Source organism: Desmodus rotundus, chromosome 2 (assembly GCF_022682495.2).
Source record: "Desmodus rotundus isolate HL8 chromosome 2, HLdesRot8A.1, whole genome shotgun sequence".
Classification (NCBI taxonomy): domain Eukaryota; kingdom Metazoa; phylum Chordata; class Mammalia; order Chiroptera; family Phyllostomidae; genus Desmodus; species Desmodus rotundus.
The window spans coordinates 178,595,004-178,613,034 of record NC_071388.1 but is presented as its reverse complement, the minus strand read 5'-3'; the positions used below and the strand labels follow the sequence as shown (position 1 = coordinate 178,613,034).

The window sequence follows — 18,031 nt, the reverse complement described above, 5'->3', positions numbered from 1 at the left end:
ACTTCAAGTTAATGGTTATTTAACTTGGTGCCTCACAAGACTTTGTGTATTTAATAAGTTCATGGGTTGCCAGTGAACAGAAAGAATATTCTCTCTTTATTAGTGTGAAGGTAGCCTGGGCATATGGATGGTCTTGTCATAACCAGGGCTGGGACCTAAGCCATCTGATGGCCTTTACAGAGCCCTTCCTGCAAGTGCCTATTGATTTTTAAGTTTGTATATTTTTTTCCTCTTCCTAGTTTTGTAGTAACATAATTTGCTTCAAGTATCCATGAATTTCTGCTTTATAACTTCTTGTAGCTTCCACATAAAGCTGTGGTTTATAGACACTTTATGCTTACTGTTGACTGCCTGAGTGTGTTCTCAATTGCAGTCATTGATTTCCTTAGTATTGACAAGAGAGAAAAATCCTCCTTAGTGACTCTTCAGGGATTTTTTTTTACTTACTTAAATGATGTGTATTTTATAGGACTTTGGTAAATACTTTGGGTTTAGTTTGTATGCATTTAACTGGTTTTTGTGAAGCAACTTAAATACTAAGATTTACTCTTTGGTACAGAGATTTATGCAGTTTTTATTTTATTATGAAAATAAAGCCAACATGTTTATGTAGATTGTTTGAAAGTGGTAAGAATTTTATAACCTGCTTCATTATCCTAATTTTTCCACTACTTTTATACTTAAATTTTATTAGCGGATGAGAAATACGAATGTTTGTCATATATTTTAAACTTATAATCAAGATAGAAAACTGGGATTGATGGTAATTCCTGTCTCCAAGCAAAAAGCTTCCTAGCTAATAAACTGTAAAATATTTTAAGTGCAAATATTCATTATTTCTTAGTTTATCAAGATACGAAAATCCTAAACTGTCTTTTAACTGTATTAGGTACTCCCTCCTCCAGCTGGCTATGTTCCTATTCGAACTCCAGCTCGAAAGCTGACAGCAACTCCAACACCTTTGGGTGGTATGACTGGTTTCCACATGCAAACTGAAGACAGAACTATGAAAAGCGTTAATGACCAACCATCCGGAAATCTTCCATTTTTAAAACCTGATGATATTCAGTACTTCGATAAACTCTTGGTAAGTGATAATAGCAGAATAAAATAACATTTCATTTAGGAATTACAAATCATAATGCCTCAACCTACCTTTAAATTATTTTCTTTTTATTCTGTTAGGTTGATGTTGATGAATCAACACTTAGTCCAGAAGAGCAGAAAGAGAGAAAGATAATGAAGTTGCTTTTAAAAATTAAGAATGGAACACCTCCAATGAGAAAGGTAAGTAAATACTGGTTCATGAGATTGTGATACTGATTGTAATTTTATGTTTAGAAATATATAATTAACCTCTTCAGTTTTACCAAGTGCATAGTATGAGGGGGAAAAAAGATATGTAATATGAAGGACTTAGGCTTTTTAGTCAAGGAGTTTTTTGCTAATAGGAATGTTGAAAAATAAGATTCTCTTTTCTGTCCTTAAGTCCTTTAAAACATGCCTAAGGCTCTTAAGTTAATTAGTGGAATTCCCTGAGGAATTGTAATAGTATCACATGTGGCTTGTGGCTTGGAGATGGGCAGTCTTTAGAGGGAGTTAAGGAGTTTTATAACCCCAGTAGCTCCATGGTCTGTTGCCTTTTTTTAACTGACACATGAACTTCTGTCACATGAATTCAAGCTTTAGAGTAATTTTGATGGGAATGAACTTAGCTACCCTGTGTAAAATGTCTGTAAAATTTACACTAAATGTTACAGAAAATCATTGCTTGTTCCAAAAGCTTAATTACAAAGAAATACACCCTTTATTCTTTTTCCCCCAGGCTGCATTACGTCAGATTACTGATAAAGCTCGTGAATTTGGAGCTGGTCCTTTGTTTAATCAGATTCTTCCTCTATTGATGTCTCCTACACTTGAGGATCAGGAACGTCATTTACTTGTCAAAGTTATTGATAGAATATTATACAAACTTGATGACTTAGTTCGACCCTATGTGCACAAGGTTTGTTATTCTCAAGTAGTGTTTCTAAGGTTTGATATTTTTAATAGGAAAGGAATTAGTGGATTTTTTTTTTACCAACTTATGTATTTGTGCAGTTTAAAAATTCTAATAAAGTAGTAACTGTTACTATACATTCACAATAAAAAGGCAGTTTTACCTGCTTGCAAGACACTCAGTTATCAATGTTAAATTCACGTGTCTTCCCAGACCTTTTTCTTTATGCAGGCTTGCATCACACATAAGCAAATTTGTGTGTGTGTATATATATATATATATATATATGTAACATTTTGCTCTTTATTATAATGGGCTCATGTTACTCATTTTTTCATTTGCTGTATTGGTACTAGATAAGGATGAGAAAATTTGTGAATGTATGCATGCTGCCATTTAGTGTTAAGGACTTTTTTTTCCCGCTAGTGGCAATTATGGATTAGAATTATAAGGTGTAGATAGATGCATAATTTTTTAAACAAAATATTAACTGGTAGTCTGCATAGTTAACAGTTCTCCCAAATTTTCATCTTTATATGGTATTTGAAATTGCAGTTAAAATTCTTAATTTGTCCCTTAACAAGTTTGTCCTGGTAATTAGAAATTTTTGTAATAAAATGAATTTTTGTATATTTGTATTTTTAGATTACATAAATGACATGTTATAATACAACTTTTTCTATATATATTTCTGTTACATGAGATAGCATCAATAACTGGTGTGAAAATTGTACTCCTTTTTCAGATCCTTGTGGTCATTGAACCATTGTTGATTGATGAAGATTACTATGCTAGAGTGGAAGGCCGAGAGATTATTTCTAATTTGGCAAAGGTATTTGCATTATATTTCTAGAGAAAGTTTTGTATCTGTTGATGGGATTATTTGATTATACAAGGAAATGGTTGAAGGTTAATGTTACTAACTCATGACTGTCCTTTTTACTTGACTCTTTAGGCTGCTGGTCTGGCTACTATGATCTCTACCATGAGACCTGATATAGATAACATGGATGAATATGTTCGTAATACAACAGCCAGAGCTTTTGCTGTTGTAGCTTCTGCCCTGGGCATTCCTTCTTTATTGCCTTTCTTAAAAGCTGTTTGCAAAAGCAAGAAGTCTTGGCAAGCAAGACACACTGGTATTAAGATTGTACAGCAGATAGCTATTCTTATGGGCTGTGCCATCTTGCCACATCTGAGAAGTTTAGTTGAAATCATTGAACACGGTAAGTTGATACATAACTTTGTCTTTTATAAGCCAGGTGTCCTGAAATTTGGGCTACTGATTTGGAGAGATAAATGGAAGGGCTTTAACTACATAAACATCATATAGCTTACGATGGGGTTTGTAGTATTAATGCGCTGTGGTTTATTATGGGTTTTGCCTAATATTGTCTAATGTGAACAGATTCTGCAATTAGATTACATTGTTAGACTCTGGATGATGTGCAAATTAGGTGATGTTGTTGGTTAGTTAAAACCTATATTTGGTTTTCTAGGTCTTGTGGATGAGCAGCAGAAAGTTCGGACCATTAGTGCTTTGGCCATTGCTGCCTTGGCTGAAGCAGCAACTCCTTATGGTATTGAATCTTTTGATTCTGTGTTAAAGCCTCTATGGAAAGGTATCCGCCAACACAGAGGAAAGGTAGATCCACCAATTAGATTTTTTTTGAAGCTCAGGCAACTTAAATCCAATTTACTAAATATATATATGTTTATTTTAAATAGGGTCTGGCTGCCTTTTTAAAGGCTATTGGGTATCTTATTCCTCTCATGGATGCAGAATATGCCAACTACTATACTAGAGAAGTGATGTTAATCCTTATTAGAGAATTCCAATCTCCTGATGAAGAAATGAAGAAAATTGTGCTGAAGGTAATTGTCCCAAATTGTTGTTGTTATTCTACATTTGTTAATCTAAATCGGGTGTGTTTTATAGATCAAAGAAAATTTTTAAAGCCTTAAAAAAATCTTTGTCTATTAAACCAGGATTGTGTTTACAATTATTCCTTTTTAACCTTTTAGGTGGTAAAGCAGTGTTGTGGAACAGATGGTGTAGAAGCAAACTACATCAAAACAGAGATCCTTCCTCCTTTTTTTAAACACTTCTGGCAACACAGAATGGCTTTAGATAGAAGAAATTACCGACAGGTAAGTTTTTATTATAAAAAATATTTTCAAAAGTCCTTTTAACTAATTCTTTAGTCAGTTAAATGCATGTTACATGTTATTTTTTGTGCTGATTACCTCATGGTTTGTATAATAATGCTTGACTGTGAAAGGAGATGGGTCTTAGTCAATTAATTTCCATTTTGATTTTGCATTCAGGGATACATGCCCCACTATGAATTGATGTCTTTGTCTAGTAAATGAAATGTATGATCTAAGTATGAATATAATTGTACCTTAAATCACTTTGACTTAGACTCAAATTTGAAATTTTTTGGTTACTTTTCTCTTTAAGATTTTAAAAATAGGAGTTGATTGTTCTCAGCATGCTTACTAGCTGAATAATATTTTTAGAATTTTTGTTTTTTATGATGTCTGTTTTCTTTGAAAAACAATGAATTCCGTTGTGTTTTTACCTTTATTAGTTAGTTGATACTACTGTGGAATTGGCAAACAAAGTAGGTGCAGCAGAAATTATATCCAGGATTGTGGATGATCTGAAAGATGAAGCTGAACAGTACAGAAAAATGGTGATGGAAACAATTGAAAAAATTATGGGCAACTTGGGAGCAGCAGATATTGATCATAAACTTGAAGAACAACTGATTGATGGTATTCTTTATGCTTTCCAAGAGCAGACTACAGAGGTAATGATACTAATTAGGACATGTTGCCAATGACTTTCATATTGTAAAAACATGTTACTTTTCAAGCAAATACCACTAAATATTAGTTGACTTGGGAATAATCTTTTAAATGCCGATGCTGTCCTCTTAGCTATGAGGAAATACTCTTCTACCACAAGTTTTTAGATTTTATTTTGTTGAAAAACTGAATATGAGTATATTTCAACCTGTCATTCTAGTTCCCAATGAATGTAGTTTTTAAGAATTTAATGTAGTGGGGGTTTTTTGTTTGTTTTGTTTTCTAGGACTCAGTAATGTTGAACGGGTTTGGCACAGTGGTCAATGCTCTTGGCAAACGAGTTAAGCCTTACTTGCCTCAGATCTGTGGTACGGTTTTGTGGCGTTTAAATAACAAATCAGCAAAAGTTAGGCAACAGGCAGCTGACTTGATCTCTCGTACTGCTGTTGTCATGAAGACTTGTCAGGAGGTAAATTTTGATACCAGATTCTTAATTCTTTACCAGAGAGTTTAATGTGAGTGGTAACCTTTTAACATTAAATCTTTTATTACAGGAAAAGTTGATGGGGCACTTGGGTGTTGTTTTGTATGAGTATTTGGGTGAAGAGTACCCTGAAGTATTGGGAAGCATTCTTGGAGCACTGAAGGCCATTGTAAATGTAATAGGTATGGAATTTGCTGGTCATGTAAGAATTTTTTTGTTTTGGTTTGTAACATAAATTTTTTCTTCAGGTAAAATATAGAATCATAGTTAGCAGTTGAGTAATATTTTCTGATACTTTTTCTTAAGTACTTCAAAATTACAGTTAAGTCAGGGGATGTCCTAACAGTCTTACTTTTTTATTTCCCAAAACCCGTATATAGTGTACTTTAAAAGAGAAAAGAGGGCAAGTTTAGGACCTGCAAGAGAGGTAGGAGCAGTCACAACTCAAAAAGTGTCTTATCTGAAATATGTTCAGGGACAGAGGAACAACTCTGAAGTTTTAATTTAGTTTTAGGACAAAATATATGTTTATTCACCCTTGAATTAATGAGTGATTATAGCAGGTTTTTCTGTTTGCTTTCTCAAGTTTTAGGAACATAACCAGGGAGAAAAGTGAATTGCTCAACTTATCTTGTTTTTATTTATATCCAGTTCTTTAAAACTGTCCATTCAGTTTTCTAACGCAAAATAAAAGCAAGGATATTACAAATGCTCTTAGGTATGGAGAACAAAGCTTTTATTTATTGTTTAAGGTGGTTATGATGAAACAAACAAATGGTCTCTTGTATTTAATCCTTCATTGTAATTGAACATGACTGTTGAAAAAGAACAACTTAAGTGGTTAGAGGGGTGGGAATAACCTAGCAGGAGGTCATAATAAATAGCTGGCTGTGATAGCCACTCTTTCCTTTTAGTAAGGGGTTTTTATGCAATATAAGAGATCTTTGAACCATTGCATTTACATAAAGCCCCGATTCAGCCCTGTCCTCTACACTTAAAGGTCACTATTTGTCCCAAAATTAGTTACTTGGCCTCTTGTGGGGCTATAGTTTGCAGGAAGTTGTAAACCATACTGTTGGTCAGGGAAACATGGGAAAAACAATGGAGAGAGCATCAGAGCAAGCAATTCTAGTTAGAGCAAGAGCCCCTGCCAGCTGCCTCCTTTTTTCTCTCTTCATAGGTGTAAATACCATCCAAGTATGCCCTGCATTGCAGGGAGACTGGAGATCTGTTTGTTTTGCAGTTAAAGGGTAAGGGGGCCCTTTTCTGGAAAATTTTACTTTAATTTACATGTCTACCTCTGGCTTACATTGTTGTGTATGGCCGGAACATAAGCTGTCCCCATATTTAAATGTCAGTGTACAAATACATTTCAGAACCAAATGAAGCTTTTTTTGTTGTTGGATATCCATCATTCTTTAAATCACTTCACTAATTTCTTTCATTTCTATGCATAATCAGAAGTTGTTAATAAAAAGTTAATAACAGTCCTAAGTATGGTCAGAATCTGGGGCTTTTTCTTTGAGTAGGCAGCTGTAAGTGTATATTTATGCCTAGTTACATATATTACATTGCTAATTAAAAGGTAAAATGAACAAAGGTTGCAGTTCAAATGTTAATTGATAGTGTGTTGGCTTCTATTAAATAGGTATGCATAAGATGACCCCACCAATTAAAGATCTGCTGCCTAGACTCACTCCCATCCTCAAGAACAGGCATGAAAAAGTACAGGAGAATTGTATTGATCTTGTGGGACGTATTGCTGACAGGTAAGCAGATCAAATATTTTCATAAGCATTATTGGTTTTCATATTTAACCACTTTTTATTTACGTTTCAAGTTTGTTTAATGTTGCTAGTGTAAGTATATATGGTCATGTTATCCATTATTAATATTTTTGGTGAAATTTCAATTTGGATGGGAATGGGTGGGTGGCAATATTTTTATTTAATGCTTAAAGTGAGTTGGTTGTGTTTTGAGAACTGAATTTGCCTTTTAAAACTTACTGTCACAAAAAATTAACTCTTTTTTCTTCTTAAATTAGGGGAGCTGAATATGTATCAGCAAGGGAATGGATGAGGATTTGCTTTGAGCTTTTAGAGCTCTTAAAAGCTCACAAAAAAGCTATTCGTAGAGCCACAGTCAACACATTTGGTTATATTGCAAAGGCCATTGGGTGAGTACTATTTACTTCCATATATCCTTTGTAGTAAACCCACTGTGGTTTTGAAAAATGCTTCTATTTCTGTAGAAATTTCTTCCAAGGCATGGTGTGAATAAAGCAGTTGTGAAAGCACTTCATTTAACCGCTGATCTTCAGTTACTGAAATGTTTTCTTAAATTTTAAATTTCATAAAATAGATGGGAGGTTTCTGAATTTCATTTAATCACACCAGACATTTTCAGAGAGGGAAACTATCATTCCCAAGATAATCTCAAGTTTTTGTTGGTCCTTTTTAGGATATTGCTTGAAATATTAAGGCCAATCCTTAATGTAAAAATCAGCGTAATTCAAGTCTCATGTTAGTGTTTTATGTGTATTTAACATATTTAAAAAAATTAATCCACATACAACTGAATTATTATATGAATAAGTCTATGGTTATTTGCTTCTACTCAGACCCAAACTACACTCATTGTGAAAAAAATGAGATACTATATGCACATATGGCTTAATAACAAAATATTTTCAAGTAGTAAAACATAACTAAAGTCAGATTAATTAGACGAAGTCTTCCTACCACCCTTTTTGGTAGCACTAATATTTACTTAGCATTAATGTACTCAAATTCACAATGAATAGCTGTTGTGGTAATGTTTAGCCCCTGTATCCCTTTAAGTTTGTGGTAAAATAATGCTGAAAGAGGGAGAGGAGATGTAGTGAAGCTGTGTGAGAGGGAGATAGGAAAAGGAAAGTAGACTCTGTGTGTGGTGGCATGGAGACCTCAGTTTGGGTGCTACCATAGGTTTCCTCTCTAGTGGCCATAGTTTGAACATGCAAATAATCTAAACATTTAAGTAAATTTTTTTATATTTCAGGAAAATTTACTGAAGACTCAAAATTACGTTTGAAAGTGAAGTCATTTGAATTTTGTCTTTAAAATGGACATTTTAATTTAAACAAAGTTCTTAAGTAGAAACAATGCTAGTGACTTGAAAGTATTATATTTTATCCTAAAATTACTAGGTTCCCAGTGATTACTTAAAATAAGCTTTCATTTCTTTGCATTTTTTTCTTTTCCTTCTGAAAAAAAGTATAGACTTATAATCTAACAGTGTGCTGACATTTATTTTTTTCAGCCCTCATGATGTATTGGCTACACTTTTAAACAACCTCAAAGTTCAGGAAAGGCAGAACAGAGTTTGTACCACTGTAGCAATAGCTATTGTTGCTGAAACGTGTTCACCCTTCACAGTACTACCTGCCTTAATGAATGAATACAGAGTTCCTGAACTGAATGTTCAAAATGGAGTGTTAAAATCACTTTCCTTCTTGTTTGAATATATTGGTGAAATGGGAAAGGACTACATTTATGCTGTGACACCATTACTTGAGGATGCTTTAATGGACAGGTAAGTGACTTCAATGAAATGTAAGAAAATAGTTATAATTCTTGCTCTATTTTAGAATTTATGGGAATAAGTATTATGTGACCTATTTGTTGTGATGCTGTTAATGCAGGGAATGCTGGCTTGAATTTTTAGGAAGCTATAAATACGACTGTTGTTATCTTCAAATAATATATGCTACAAGTGCCCCTCCCCTTTTAAATTTCCTTTTATATCTATCATGCTACATATATTTTGAAAACCAGTAATTTGATAACTTCTGTTTTAAAAATTAAAGTCAAGTAATAATTAGAGAAGATGATGAGCATGAGCTTAGTGGTGTGGCAAAGAGACCTGATTTTTTTTAGCTTTTGTTCCTGCAGATGAAGCAGATTTCTGTTAGGTTTTGAACTACTGAACATAGCCTGTCAGAGCCTCATTGTTCCTATTGGATGCTCCAAATTATTCACATGGTGGCCCATTGATACACTACTGCTTGAATTATTTGACAGTAGGTTCCTAATACCTTTAACCATCTAGACCAGGGGTGTCCAACTCATTTTCACCTGGGGCCACATCAGCCTCACGCTTGCCTTCAAAGGGCTGAATGTAATTTTAGGACTGTATAAATGTAACTACTCTTTACCTAGAGGCAAGGAGCTTGGCGCTGCCACTGGGTAGAAACAAGATGCTGGCCTGGATAAAACAAGGTGGAGGGCCTTGTGTTTGCCACCTGTGCTGTAGACTAACAGTTTTTAAACAAAAAGTAACTAAAGAACATGGAGAGTTCAAGGTTCAAGTAGTAAGGGAAGGGACTGTTTCATTGCCTCTATTTTCAAGGAAAAATAAGTTAGTCAAATTAGAGCCCATTCTGTTTACAGATTCAAGTCACTCATTAGTGATCTTTCAAAATGGAGACTTAACAGCACTCAACAGGTTACCACAAGTAACTTGTAAAGGCATGGGGGCAGAATAAGAATCACGTTCTATAAAAGCTTGCCCAGCTGGAGCCCAGTAAAGTGGGAGTAAATCATACTTACTCCATATTCTTCAGTGTCTGCACGTCATCGTGCAGTCACCGATGTGTGTGACCTGCAGCTAAAAATTAGGTTGTATGTACCAAGTAGTTGAGGGTGATAAAGCCATCAAAAATTAGAAAAGAAACAATACTTTAGTTGGGACATTTATTGATGAATACTGCCTTGTTATAAAGCTTAATAAAATAAGAGAACTAAGGATATTAAGAAAAAGTATTGATTTTTAAGGTACTAGTACTACCTTTGAGGGCAAAGAGCATCAGCTTATTTTTATACTCATCACAAACCCATTATCTGATGTTTACACTCAGTTGAGTAATTATGAAATGAATAATTCAATGATTTTTTATCATAAGCATAAATTCAGTTGACATGGGAGATCGTTCTTCTTTTTGTAGGTTTGAAGAAAATGATTGGTCTTTCTCTTGCTGTGCCCCAATTGTGTTCTTGAATGAAACTTAAAGTAAACGAGGGCAGGGTTTTAATTTTACAATGATTTAGTTATCTGTTGTGTACCACTGTTGATTTACTTTTAAATATTTTCAGTTTATAGAGTTTAAAATGAGATATTCCTGTTAATCATTCATATGTTAAGAGTCATGTAACTTTAGTAACATGCTAAAATGTACACTGCACGGGGCTCTTTTAATCATATTCCTTTCAAAAGTTTACTAGAAAAGTTTACTAGAAAACCATAGCTTATTTTTGAGCCATAATGAGGTTTGAGTCATTAAAAGTTCCCAAGTAAAATCATTAATTTTTTTTTTTCCATTTGTCATTCTAAAGACATTCTATATCAGATACCAGGTGTGAGGATGACTGTCTTCTTCCATGCACTGAATTTGTAATTTAGTTTTGAATGGGCTGGCAAATATTTCCTGGAAAACTGAGGCTGTATCTTAACAAAGAGATTTTTTTCCCCCATTGCAGGGACCTTGTACACAGACAGACAGCTAGTGCTGTGGTACAGCACATGTCACTTGGGGTTTATGGATTTGGTTGTGAAGACTCGCTGAATCACTTGTTGAACTATGTATGGCCCAATGTGTTTGAGACATCACCCCATGTAATTCAGGCGGTTATGGGAGCCCTGGAGGGCCTGAGAGTTGCTATCGGACCATGTAGAATGTTACAGTATTGTTTACAGGTAGGTTAAAGATTTCAAAAAGATTGCTCAATGAGAAAAGTAATTTAGTTGAATTAAGTCACTGTTCCTAGTTTTCAATAAGGTACATTGTGCCATATGGGAAAACAGTTGTGGGGAAGAGGGAGTTAGATTTGTCTTTGCTCACTGCAGTTTTGTGCAGTTGAGAGGGTTTGCTTTTTTGTGTCTGTGTCTTAAAGGGAAGAATCATTCATTTAGGTTTGTCTGTTCGTTGTGTTAAGGTTAGTATGTTCTTTGAAAATGGAAATAATTTAATCATTTCATTATTCCAGGGTTTGTTTCACCCAGCCCGGAAGGTCAGAGATGTGTATTGGAAAATTTACAACTCCATCTACATTGGTTCACAGGATGCTCTCATAGCACATTACCCAAGAATCTACAATGATGATAAGAACACCTATATTCGTTACGAACTTGACTATATCTTATAATTCTATTGTTTATTTTGTGTTCAATGCACAGCTATTTCACACTTTAAACTTGCTTCAATTTGGTGATGTAAACTTTTAAACATTGCAGATCAGCGTAGAACTGGTCATAGAGGAAGAGCTAGAAATCCAGTAGCATGATTTTTAAATAACCTGTCTTTGTTTTCGATGTTAAACAGTAAATGCCAGTAGTGACCAAGAACACAGTGATTATACACACTATACTGGAGGAATTTCATTTTTAATTCATCTTTATGAAGATTTAGAATTCATTCCTTGTGTTTGAAGGGAATGTTTAATTGAGAAATAAACATTTGTGTACAAAATGCTAACTTGTGTGTGTTTTTTGAACATGACTTGTAAAATGCAGAACTTTGATAAAGTATTGGTTTGTGTAGAGTAAGTGGCTTAATTTCATTTTCTGTCACCTGGTTTATAGAAAGCAGAATTTAAACTATATAAAGTGATGGTGTCTTTGTCAAAATTTCATTGTTCTCTTGATAATGACAGTGAGAAGAGTAGCTTTGGGGGGTGTTCATCTCAAACTAGCACAACCGTTCCATCACCGTGGGAAATAGATTACCTTTGCTGGACTGTCTTGAATATTATTATTTTGCACTTACATAGCGCCTTTCATCTCTGGATTTCTCAAAATGCTTTATGAATGTGTTTAAGGGAAGTGATTCAAGTCATGTCCAACTCTTGATGAGTCTGTGTTTAGAAAATGGGAAAGGTATCTATTTCAAAACTGCTCTCTACCTATTGGGAATGAGGCTACCTAAGTAATGCTACTGGAGTAAGACAGTCTTTTGGCTCTTTTCCATGTTAAAAGCCACTACTCAACAACGTATTCCATAGTACCTGCTGAGCACCTGCCATGTACCAGCCACTGTGCTTAGTGTAGGGGATGCAAAGGTGCCTTTGACCTGCCCCTTGCCCTTAAGAAAGGCAGTATAATGGAAAAGGGGAGAGACATCTAGTGACATACTACTTGTGTGCTGCAATATGCAGTTGCAGCAGCTAAAGTGTTTGTTTGCTTGATTTTTCACTTATTTAGATAAACTGATGCGTAGGTGTCAAACTGAAATGCCATTCTAGAGGAACCAAGCATTTAGTATTTTTTGGCAAATATTTTAAGTATATGTTTTAGCTCTTCCTAATTTTCTGGCCAAGACTTAATTAGTTCTAGTCCTTTTACTACCATGGCTATTTTGTTTTGTCTCCCAGTGATAGTACTTCTGTGAACTCTAATGGGAAATGAGATTCTGCAGCAGCATGTGCATAGGATGACTCTGCCCCTGTAAGTAAAATTGTGCTGGGACCAGGAGACTTGTCCCTTGAACTGCTAACACTTTAGGGCCTCTCGTTGTGAAGGCTTACACGAGAAACAGTTTGTAATGGGCTGACTTACAAAATCGATACTGAGCATTAGTTGACTCTTAAGGAAGAACGTGTAACTCATCATTCCTTGTATAACATAACGGTGAAAACAGATCAGTGTGTACTAAGACCCAATTTCCAAAATCATTTTCATTCATTTTTTAACAGTAGCCCCCATGCAGCTTTACATCTTGCTGTTCTCTGTAGTTGCTGTCAGATGACCTTCAGTAGTTACTAATCATGAAAATTGAAGAACACAGATTTCAAAGCCAGAATTTGATTTTAAACCAGTCTTGGGGAAATTTGTATTTTCACTTCAGGTACTTACATAACTTCAACTTGATTGGGCCTGTGCTTTTTCTGGGGAGTAATCAATGCCTTGCAGAGACATTGTAGCGTGAGAGATGTCTAGTCAGCTTAAGTGATTTTTTACTGATGCAAGTAGTTTGAGAACAGCGAGATGAAGCAAATACTGAAGGCTAGAGCCTTAATAGTTGGGACCAAAGGAGGCTCACAGATATTTGAATTATTTTATATGCTTATTATTTGAATAAGGAAAGCATTTTGTGATATGTGAAAGACGCTATGTGAAGTTTTAACTATCTTTCAGAGACTTGACTTTTGCACTTTCTTTGGGTGTTTCTCAAAGCCAAACTTAAGCAAGAAGAAATTAATGTTCTTAAGGGGACAGTGGGTGGGTTTTTCTGTGGGATTTTGTTGGTTTTTCTGTGGGCCCTCTAATGGAATTGATCTCTTTGGCTGTTCAGTTTTTTTCATACTGTATTTTTAAAATTTGTTGTATGGTGCCATGTGAGCATCAAGTACCACCAGATGAATAAAACTTATTATATCTGAAGTCTTTAGACCAGTTTTTAATCTTAGTTGACTCTATTATTGTCACACTACACTCTGTTGTGGTTGTGCCATTTTAATAATAATACTTCTTTGGGTAGTTTTCCAAACAAGGGAAGTTAATGTTGAAAAACCAAAGAACTTTATTAAATAAACTGAAAAAGACAGTTGAAGCCACAATGAGTTTTTTTGCTCTTTGGTTTCTAATGTCTTAAATCCACAGAAGTAGTTAGGAGGAGCAGAAACTACAGTTATCACAGGGTTTCTCAACCTTGGCATTATTGACATGTTGGGCCAGATACATCTCACCGTGGGCGGGCTGTGGTGGGAATTGTGGGATGTTGAGCAGCGTCACTGACCTCTACGCACTAGGTGCCACTTGCCTACCCGCTGCAGTTGTGAACCAAAAGTGCCTCCAGGTATTATCTGGAGGGCAAAATCTCTTCATTGAGACTGTTTAAGCAGGACTGCCAGAAGTCAGATAAAACTAAAGCTTGGTAAAAACATACAGACAGTAGTTGCCTAGGAAGTAACTAGAGATACTGTTCCACAAATACTGAGAACACATACATTGGGTCAAGCTCTGCATGAATCACTGGGAACGCAAGCTGAAAACATGTAAGCCCTGACGGATGGGGCTCCGCGATTTGGCTTTGTTGTGCAAACTGAAAGGTTACAGGTTAGATACCCAGTCGGCACATGTCTGGGTGGGGGGCCAGCACCCCACTTGGCGTGCGAGAGGCAATGATCAATGTTTCTCACATCCAAGCTTCCCTCTCTTCCCTTCTTTCTAAAAATAAATCTTTTTAAAAACTGGTGTAAGATGTTAACTGCTGCCTGGTCCTCAGCATCTTGGGGCACAGGAGGAGCCAAGTGTGCAGTCCAGGGACGGCACCTGTGGCTCAGTTCTCCACCTGGAATGCAGTTAAGGACCCCAGTTGTCACCTGTGGGGGCAGTGTGTTAGGGCTGGAAGAGATTGACAGGCAGGGCACAGAGACCCTTTTCTCCTTGAAAAAAAGTATGGATAGGAAGCCATAGAATGTAGGGCGACTTGATAGGGAATTTAGATTTGCAAGGCAGGCAAGATTTATAGGCAGGAACAAATAAGTGTAAGTAAATGAGTAGGTCAGTGACATTCTAATGTTCATTCTGGAAAAACTAAAAACAACATTCTTAATATATTTCAGAGTATAAAAGGACATGCTTGTATGTCATATGGACTAAGAGATTTTGTGGCCTAATAGAATTTTTTGGAAGGAGATTTTTAACATGTTAATAAGGCTTTGGAGGGGATTTACTCTGAATTCAGAGTTATCCTGAAATATCTTTGTGCTAGGAAGAAACTTATAAATAGGGTAAATTGTTAATTGTTCCTATGTCTAATTCCACCCAAACAAATATTTTTTCAAGTTTTGGGAAGAGAATAGTAGAATGAGCACCTGTATATCCATTTAAATTCAATTTGGCTACATTTGCTGTTCCTTAATTAAGAGTGTAATTTCATGGAACAGTTTGTATTACTGCAGAGGACCTGGGGACTAGAAAAAGGAGGCTGATGAGAACAATAAAGAAAGAAAACAGTGGCTGGAGTAAGTTTAGAAGGGGTAGAGGTGGAAGGCAGTGCGCGTGTGGAGGGTTCTTTTGGACCGGAAGAAAAGCTGCTTTCCCTGCGTCCATAATGTGCAGGAGGTAATGCAATGGGATGTCAGCATGCTGAACAGTTTCTCTATGAATATGTCAGACTCTCAACATATAAAAATGGTTTTACTGTTACTTTAGAAATGAGTAGACCTAAGTGAGGAAAATCAGACTTTAACAGAAAATTCAAACAAAAGAGTGAAAGCCTGGTAAAGGGTAATAACTGGTCTGTCTAGGATGTAATATGTATAAAGTGTAACACGCAACTGGAGCATTGTCTAGTTTTGTCACACAGCACAGAATATAATTTTACACATCGGGGAAGAAAATCTCTTAGCACCAGCATGACCACCAAGGCAGAACTGTTGCCAGGGTCTGGGTCACTGCTACTCAGAGGGGGTCTGGCCCTTAGCAGCATCGTGTCACTTGGAGCTTTTTAGAAACAGACAATTAGGCAACACCCCAGACCTACTGAATAAGGACCTGCATTTCAATAAATACCCAGGTGATTTATATACACATTAAAGGTGGAGAAGTAATAGTCTAGAGTGCCACTCCATCCATTCCAGTGTGACAATGATATGGTAATAAAAGGTTCGGAAGTACCTATTTAGGTGTGGAAGCACGTGGGCCTATAGATACAGCTAGCCAAGGGGTGGTCAGAACACCTCTAAGACAAGTACTTTGCTGAGACCTGGGTGAAATCAAGGGAGGGGAAAAAAATTTTTATTGCATAAAGTACATTGAATTTTTCCCACAAGGCTATGGTATGTATTGAATGCATCCTCCAAAATTCATATGTTGAAACCCTGACCCCCCAATGTGATGGATATTAGGAGATGAGGCCTCTGGGAGGTAATCAGTTCATGAGGGTGGAGCCCCTATGATGGGATTAGTCCCCTTTCAAAGAGATGTGAGAGCTGCTTTCTGCCTTGTCAGGGTAGGAGAAGGTGGCCAGCTGTCAACCGGGAAGCAGGCAGGCCCTCACTGGACAATGGACCGTAGACTCCGCAGCCTCCAGAACAGTGAGGAATAAATGTTTGTTGTTTAAGCCACTGGTCCATGGTATTGTGTTAGAGCAGCTTGGTTAGGTCAATGTACTAACTAGTTAATAAACCTCATAGGTATATATCCATATTGCTTCTCTTTCTATTTAACTGACATTGGTGGTAGAAGAACCTTGGACCAAAGAGATAGAGGCTGTCTCTCTTGGGGCCAGTATAATGTGGATGGGGGCCAGAGCCAGAGAGCCTGTTGAGAATCCTCTACCTGCGTTTCCTATACCCCAAGGGAAGAGAACAAGGGGTCAGTATAGTATGGGCTTACCAGTTGGCTCTGGAGTTTGTCATAAACAGGTTGGTCGTAAATTCAAGTCCTGGACATATAACCTGGGTATGCCACTTTGTGGCTTTGTGAACTTGAGCAAGTTATTTGACCTCTCTATGCTTCAGTTTCTGAATTTACAGAATTTTGGATGATAATAGTACCTCCTTTAATAAACGGTGGTCCTTGTGAAGATTAACAGATAATGTTTATAACAAAATGTCTAAGCATAGTGCTTAATAAATGTAACAGCTGTTTGCTGTTGATACAGCTTATTTTTTTTTTTATTATGAGGGAGAAGACCTCTGTTGTCAGTGCTGAAATTGGAATGGAAATTGGTAAGCGGCTTGAGAAGAATCCTTTTGTAAATAACTGTTGAAATAAGAGAAGGAGCTCATTGGGGACATTGAGGATGGCTTGATAATCCCACGGGGGTGCAGAGTGATCTTTGGTAGTGCTCCACGACCAGGGTGGATGGAGAAGGCATTTGGTTGGGTGGATCCGCAGTGCAGCAGGAGTGAGGATTAGGGCTTTGGTGTGAGTGCAGCTGGAGACTTGATAGCATGGATTTGCTGTTCAAATCTTCAGTTGTTTTAGAAGGAACTGGTGTTGGTTAGAAGCTCACTGCTCAAGTTTTATTTCTCCTAAGGTAGTGATATGATTCTGTCTTAAATACTTAACTAATGAGAGATGCAGTCTAATACATTTTCATTTTCTGAATAATCTTGAACAAATGACATATTTTGCTTTTGAGTTTATGAAGCCAAAAGGAGATTTGTGAAATGCATTTTCAAGGTGTAAACAAATTATCTACAATTTAAAGCATGAGGACTTCATTTATTCATTTACTCATTTGACAGTTATTCCCTAAATGCCAACTATGACAATGCCAGCTGCTCTAACCATAGTTGAAAAGGTCCTTCCTGGAAAGAGGAAGAAAATATCAAAGTAACAGTAACAAAGGATATAATGCCAAAATGAAGCTGCAGGTCAAGTTCTCATGAGGTTCAGAGGACAGAGCTTCCTTCGTGTAGGAAAGGGAGGGAAGAAAGTGTGGTTAGGAGGGAGCTTGAAGGGGAGAGCACACTTGAACTTAACTTTTGAGAAAAAATTAGACTCGCATGCAATGGTGTTGGAAGGGAATGGTGGTGAGCTTTGACAAACTAGCTTGGGTTGTATCTAAGAAAGTGGGAGCTGGTGGGCAGCCCTAGAGATAAGAAATAGTAGAAGATCAGATGTAGCTCCAAGAGGTTAGGGCCAGTATCTGATATGTCTGTTCACATCCAAACCTCTAGCGACAGGTGCATAGTTCCTTCCTGACTGGGTTCCCAAGACATAGTTAGTGAACAAATGAATAAATG

General features: G+C 36.4%; 1 protein-coding gene across 3 annotated transcripts in view; it reads left to right on the top strand.

The window, feature by feature from the left end:
• SF3B1 (splicing factor 3b subunit 1) overlaps positions 1–11,945 on the top strand; it is a 53,846-nt gene extending 41,901 nt beyond the window's left edge. For 2 of the 3 annotated variants that reach the window (XM_024563709.4, XM_024563710.4), the window contains 16 exons: positions 890–1,087; positions 1,186–1,287; positions 1,826–2,005; positions 2,745–2,831; positions 2,955–3,225; positions 3,499–3,644; positions 3,728–3,874; positions 4,025–4,150; positions 4,594–4,815; positions 5,100–5,282; positions 5,368–5,479; positions 6,946–7,066; positions 7,342–7,473; positions 8,598–8,870; positions 10,814–11,030; positions 11,321–11,945. In XM_024563709.4, coding sequence (XP_024419477.1) covers positions 890–1,087; positions 1,186–1,287; positions 1,826–2,005; positions 2,745–2,831; positions 2,955–3,225; positions 3,499–3,644; positions 3,728–3,874; positions 4,025–4,150; positions 4,594–4,815; positions 5,100–5,282; positions 5,368–5,479; positions 6,946–7,066; positions 7,342–7,473; positions 8,598–8,870; positions 10,814–11,030; positions 11,321–11,479 — 2,676 coding nt within the window. In that variant the 3' untranslated portion in view covers positions 11,480–11,945. Of the gene's footprint in view, positions 1–889; positions 1,088–1,185; positions 1,288–1,825; positions 2,006–2,744; positions 2,832–2,954; positions 3,226–3,498; positions 3,645–3,727; positions 3,875–4,024; positions 4,151–4,593; positions 4,816–5,099; positions 5,283–5,367; positions 5,480–6,477; positions 6,548–6,945; positions 7,067–7,341; positions 7,474–8,597; positions 8,871–10,813; positions 11,031–11,320 lie in introns of those variants that run through there. The other variant, XR_008426202.2, reaches the window with a different exon arrangement.
• Positions 11,946–18,031: the final 6,086 nt, after the last annotated feature.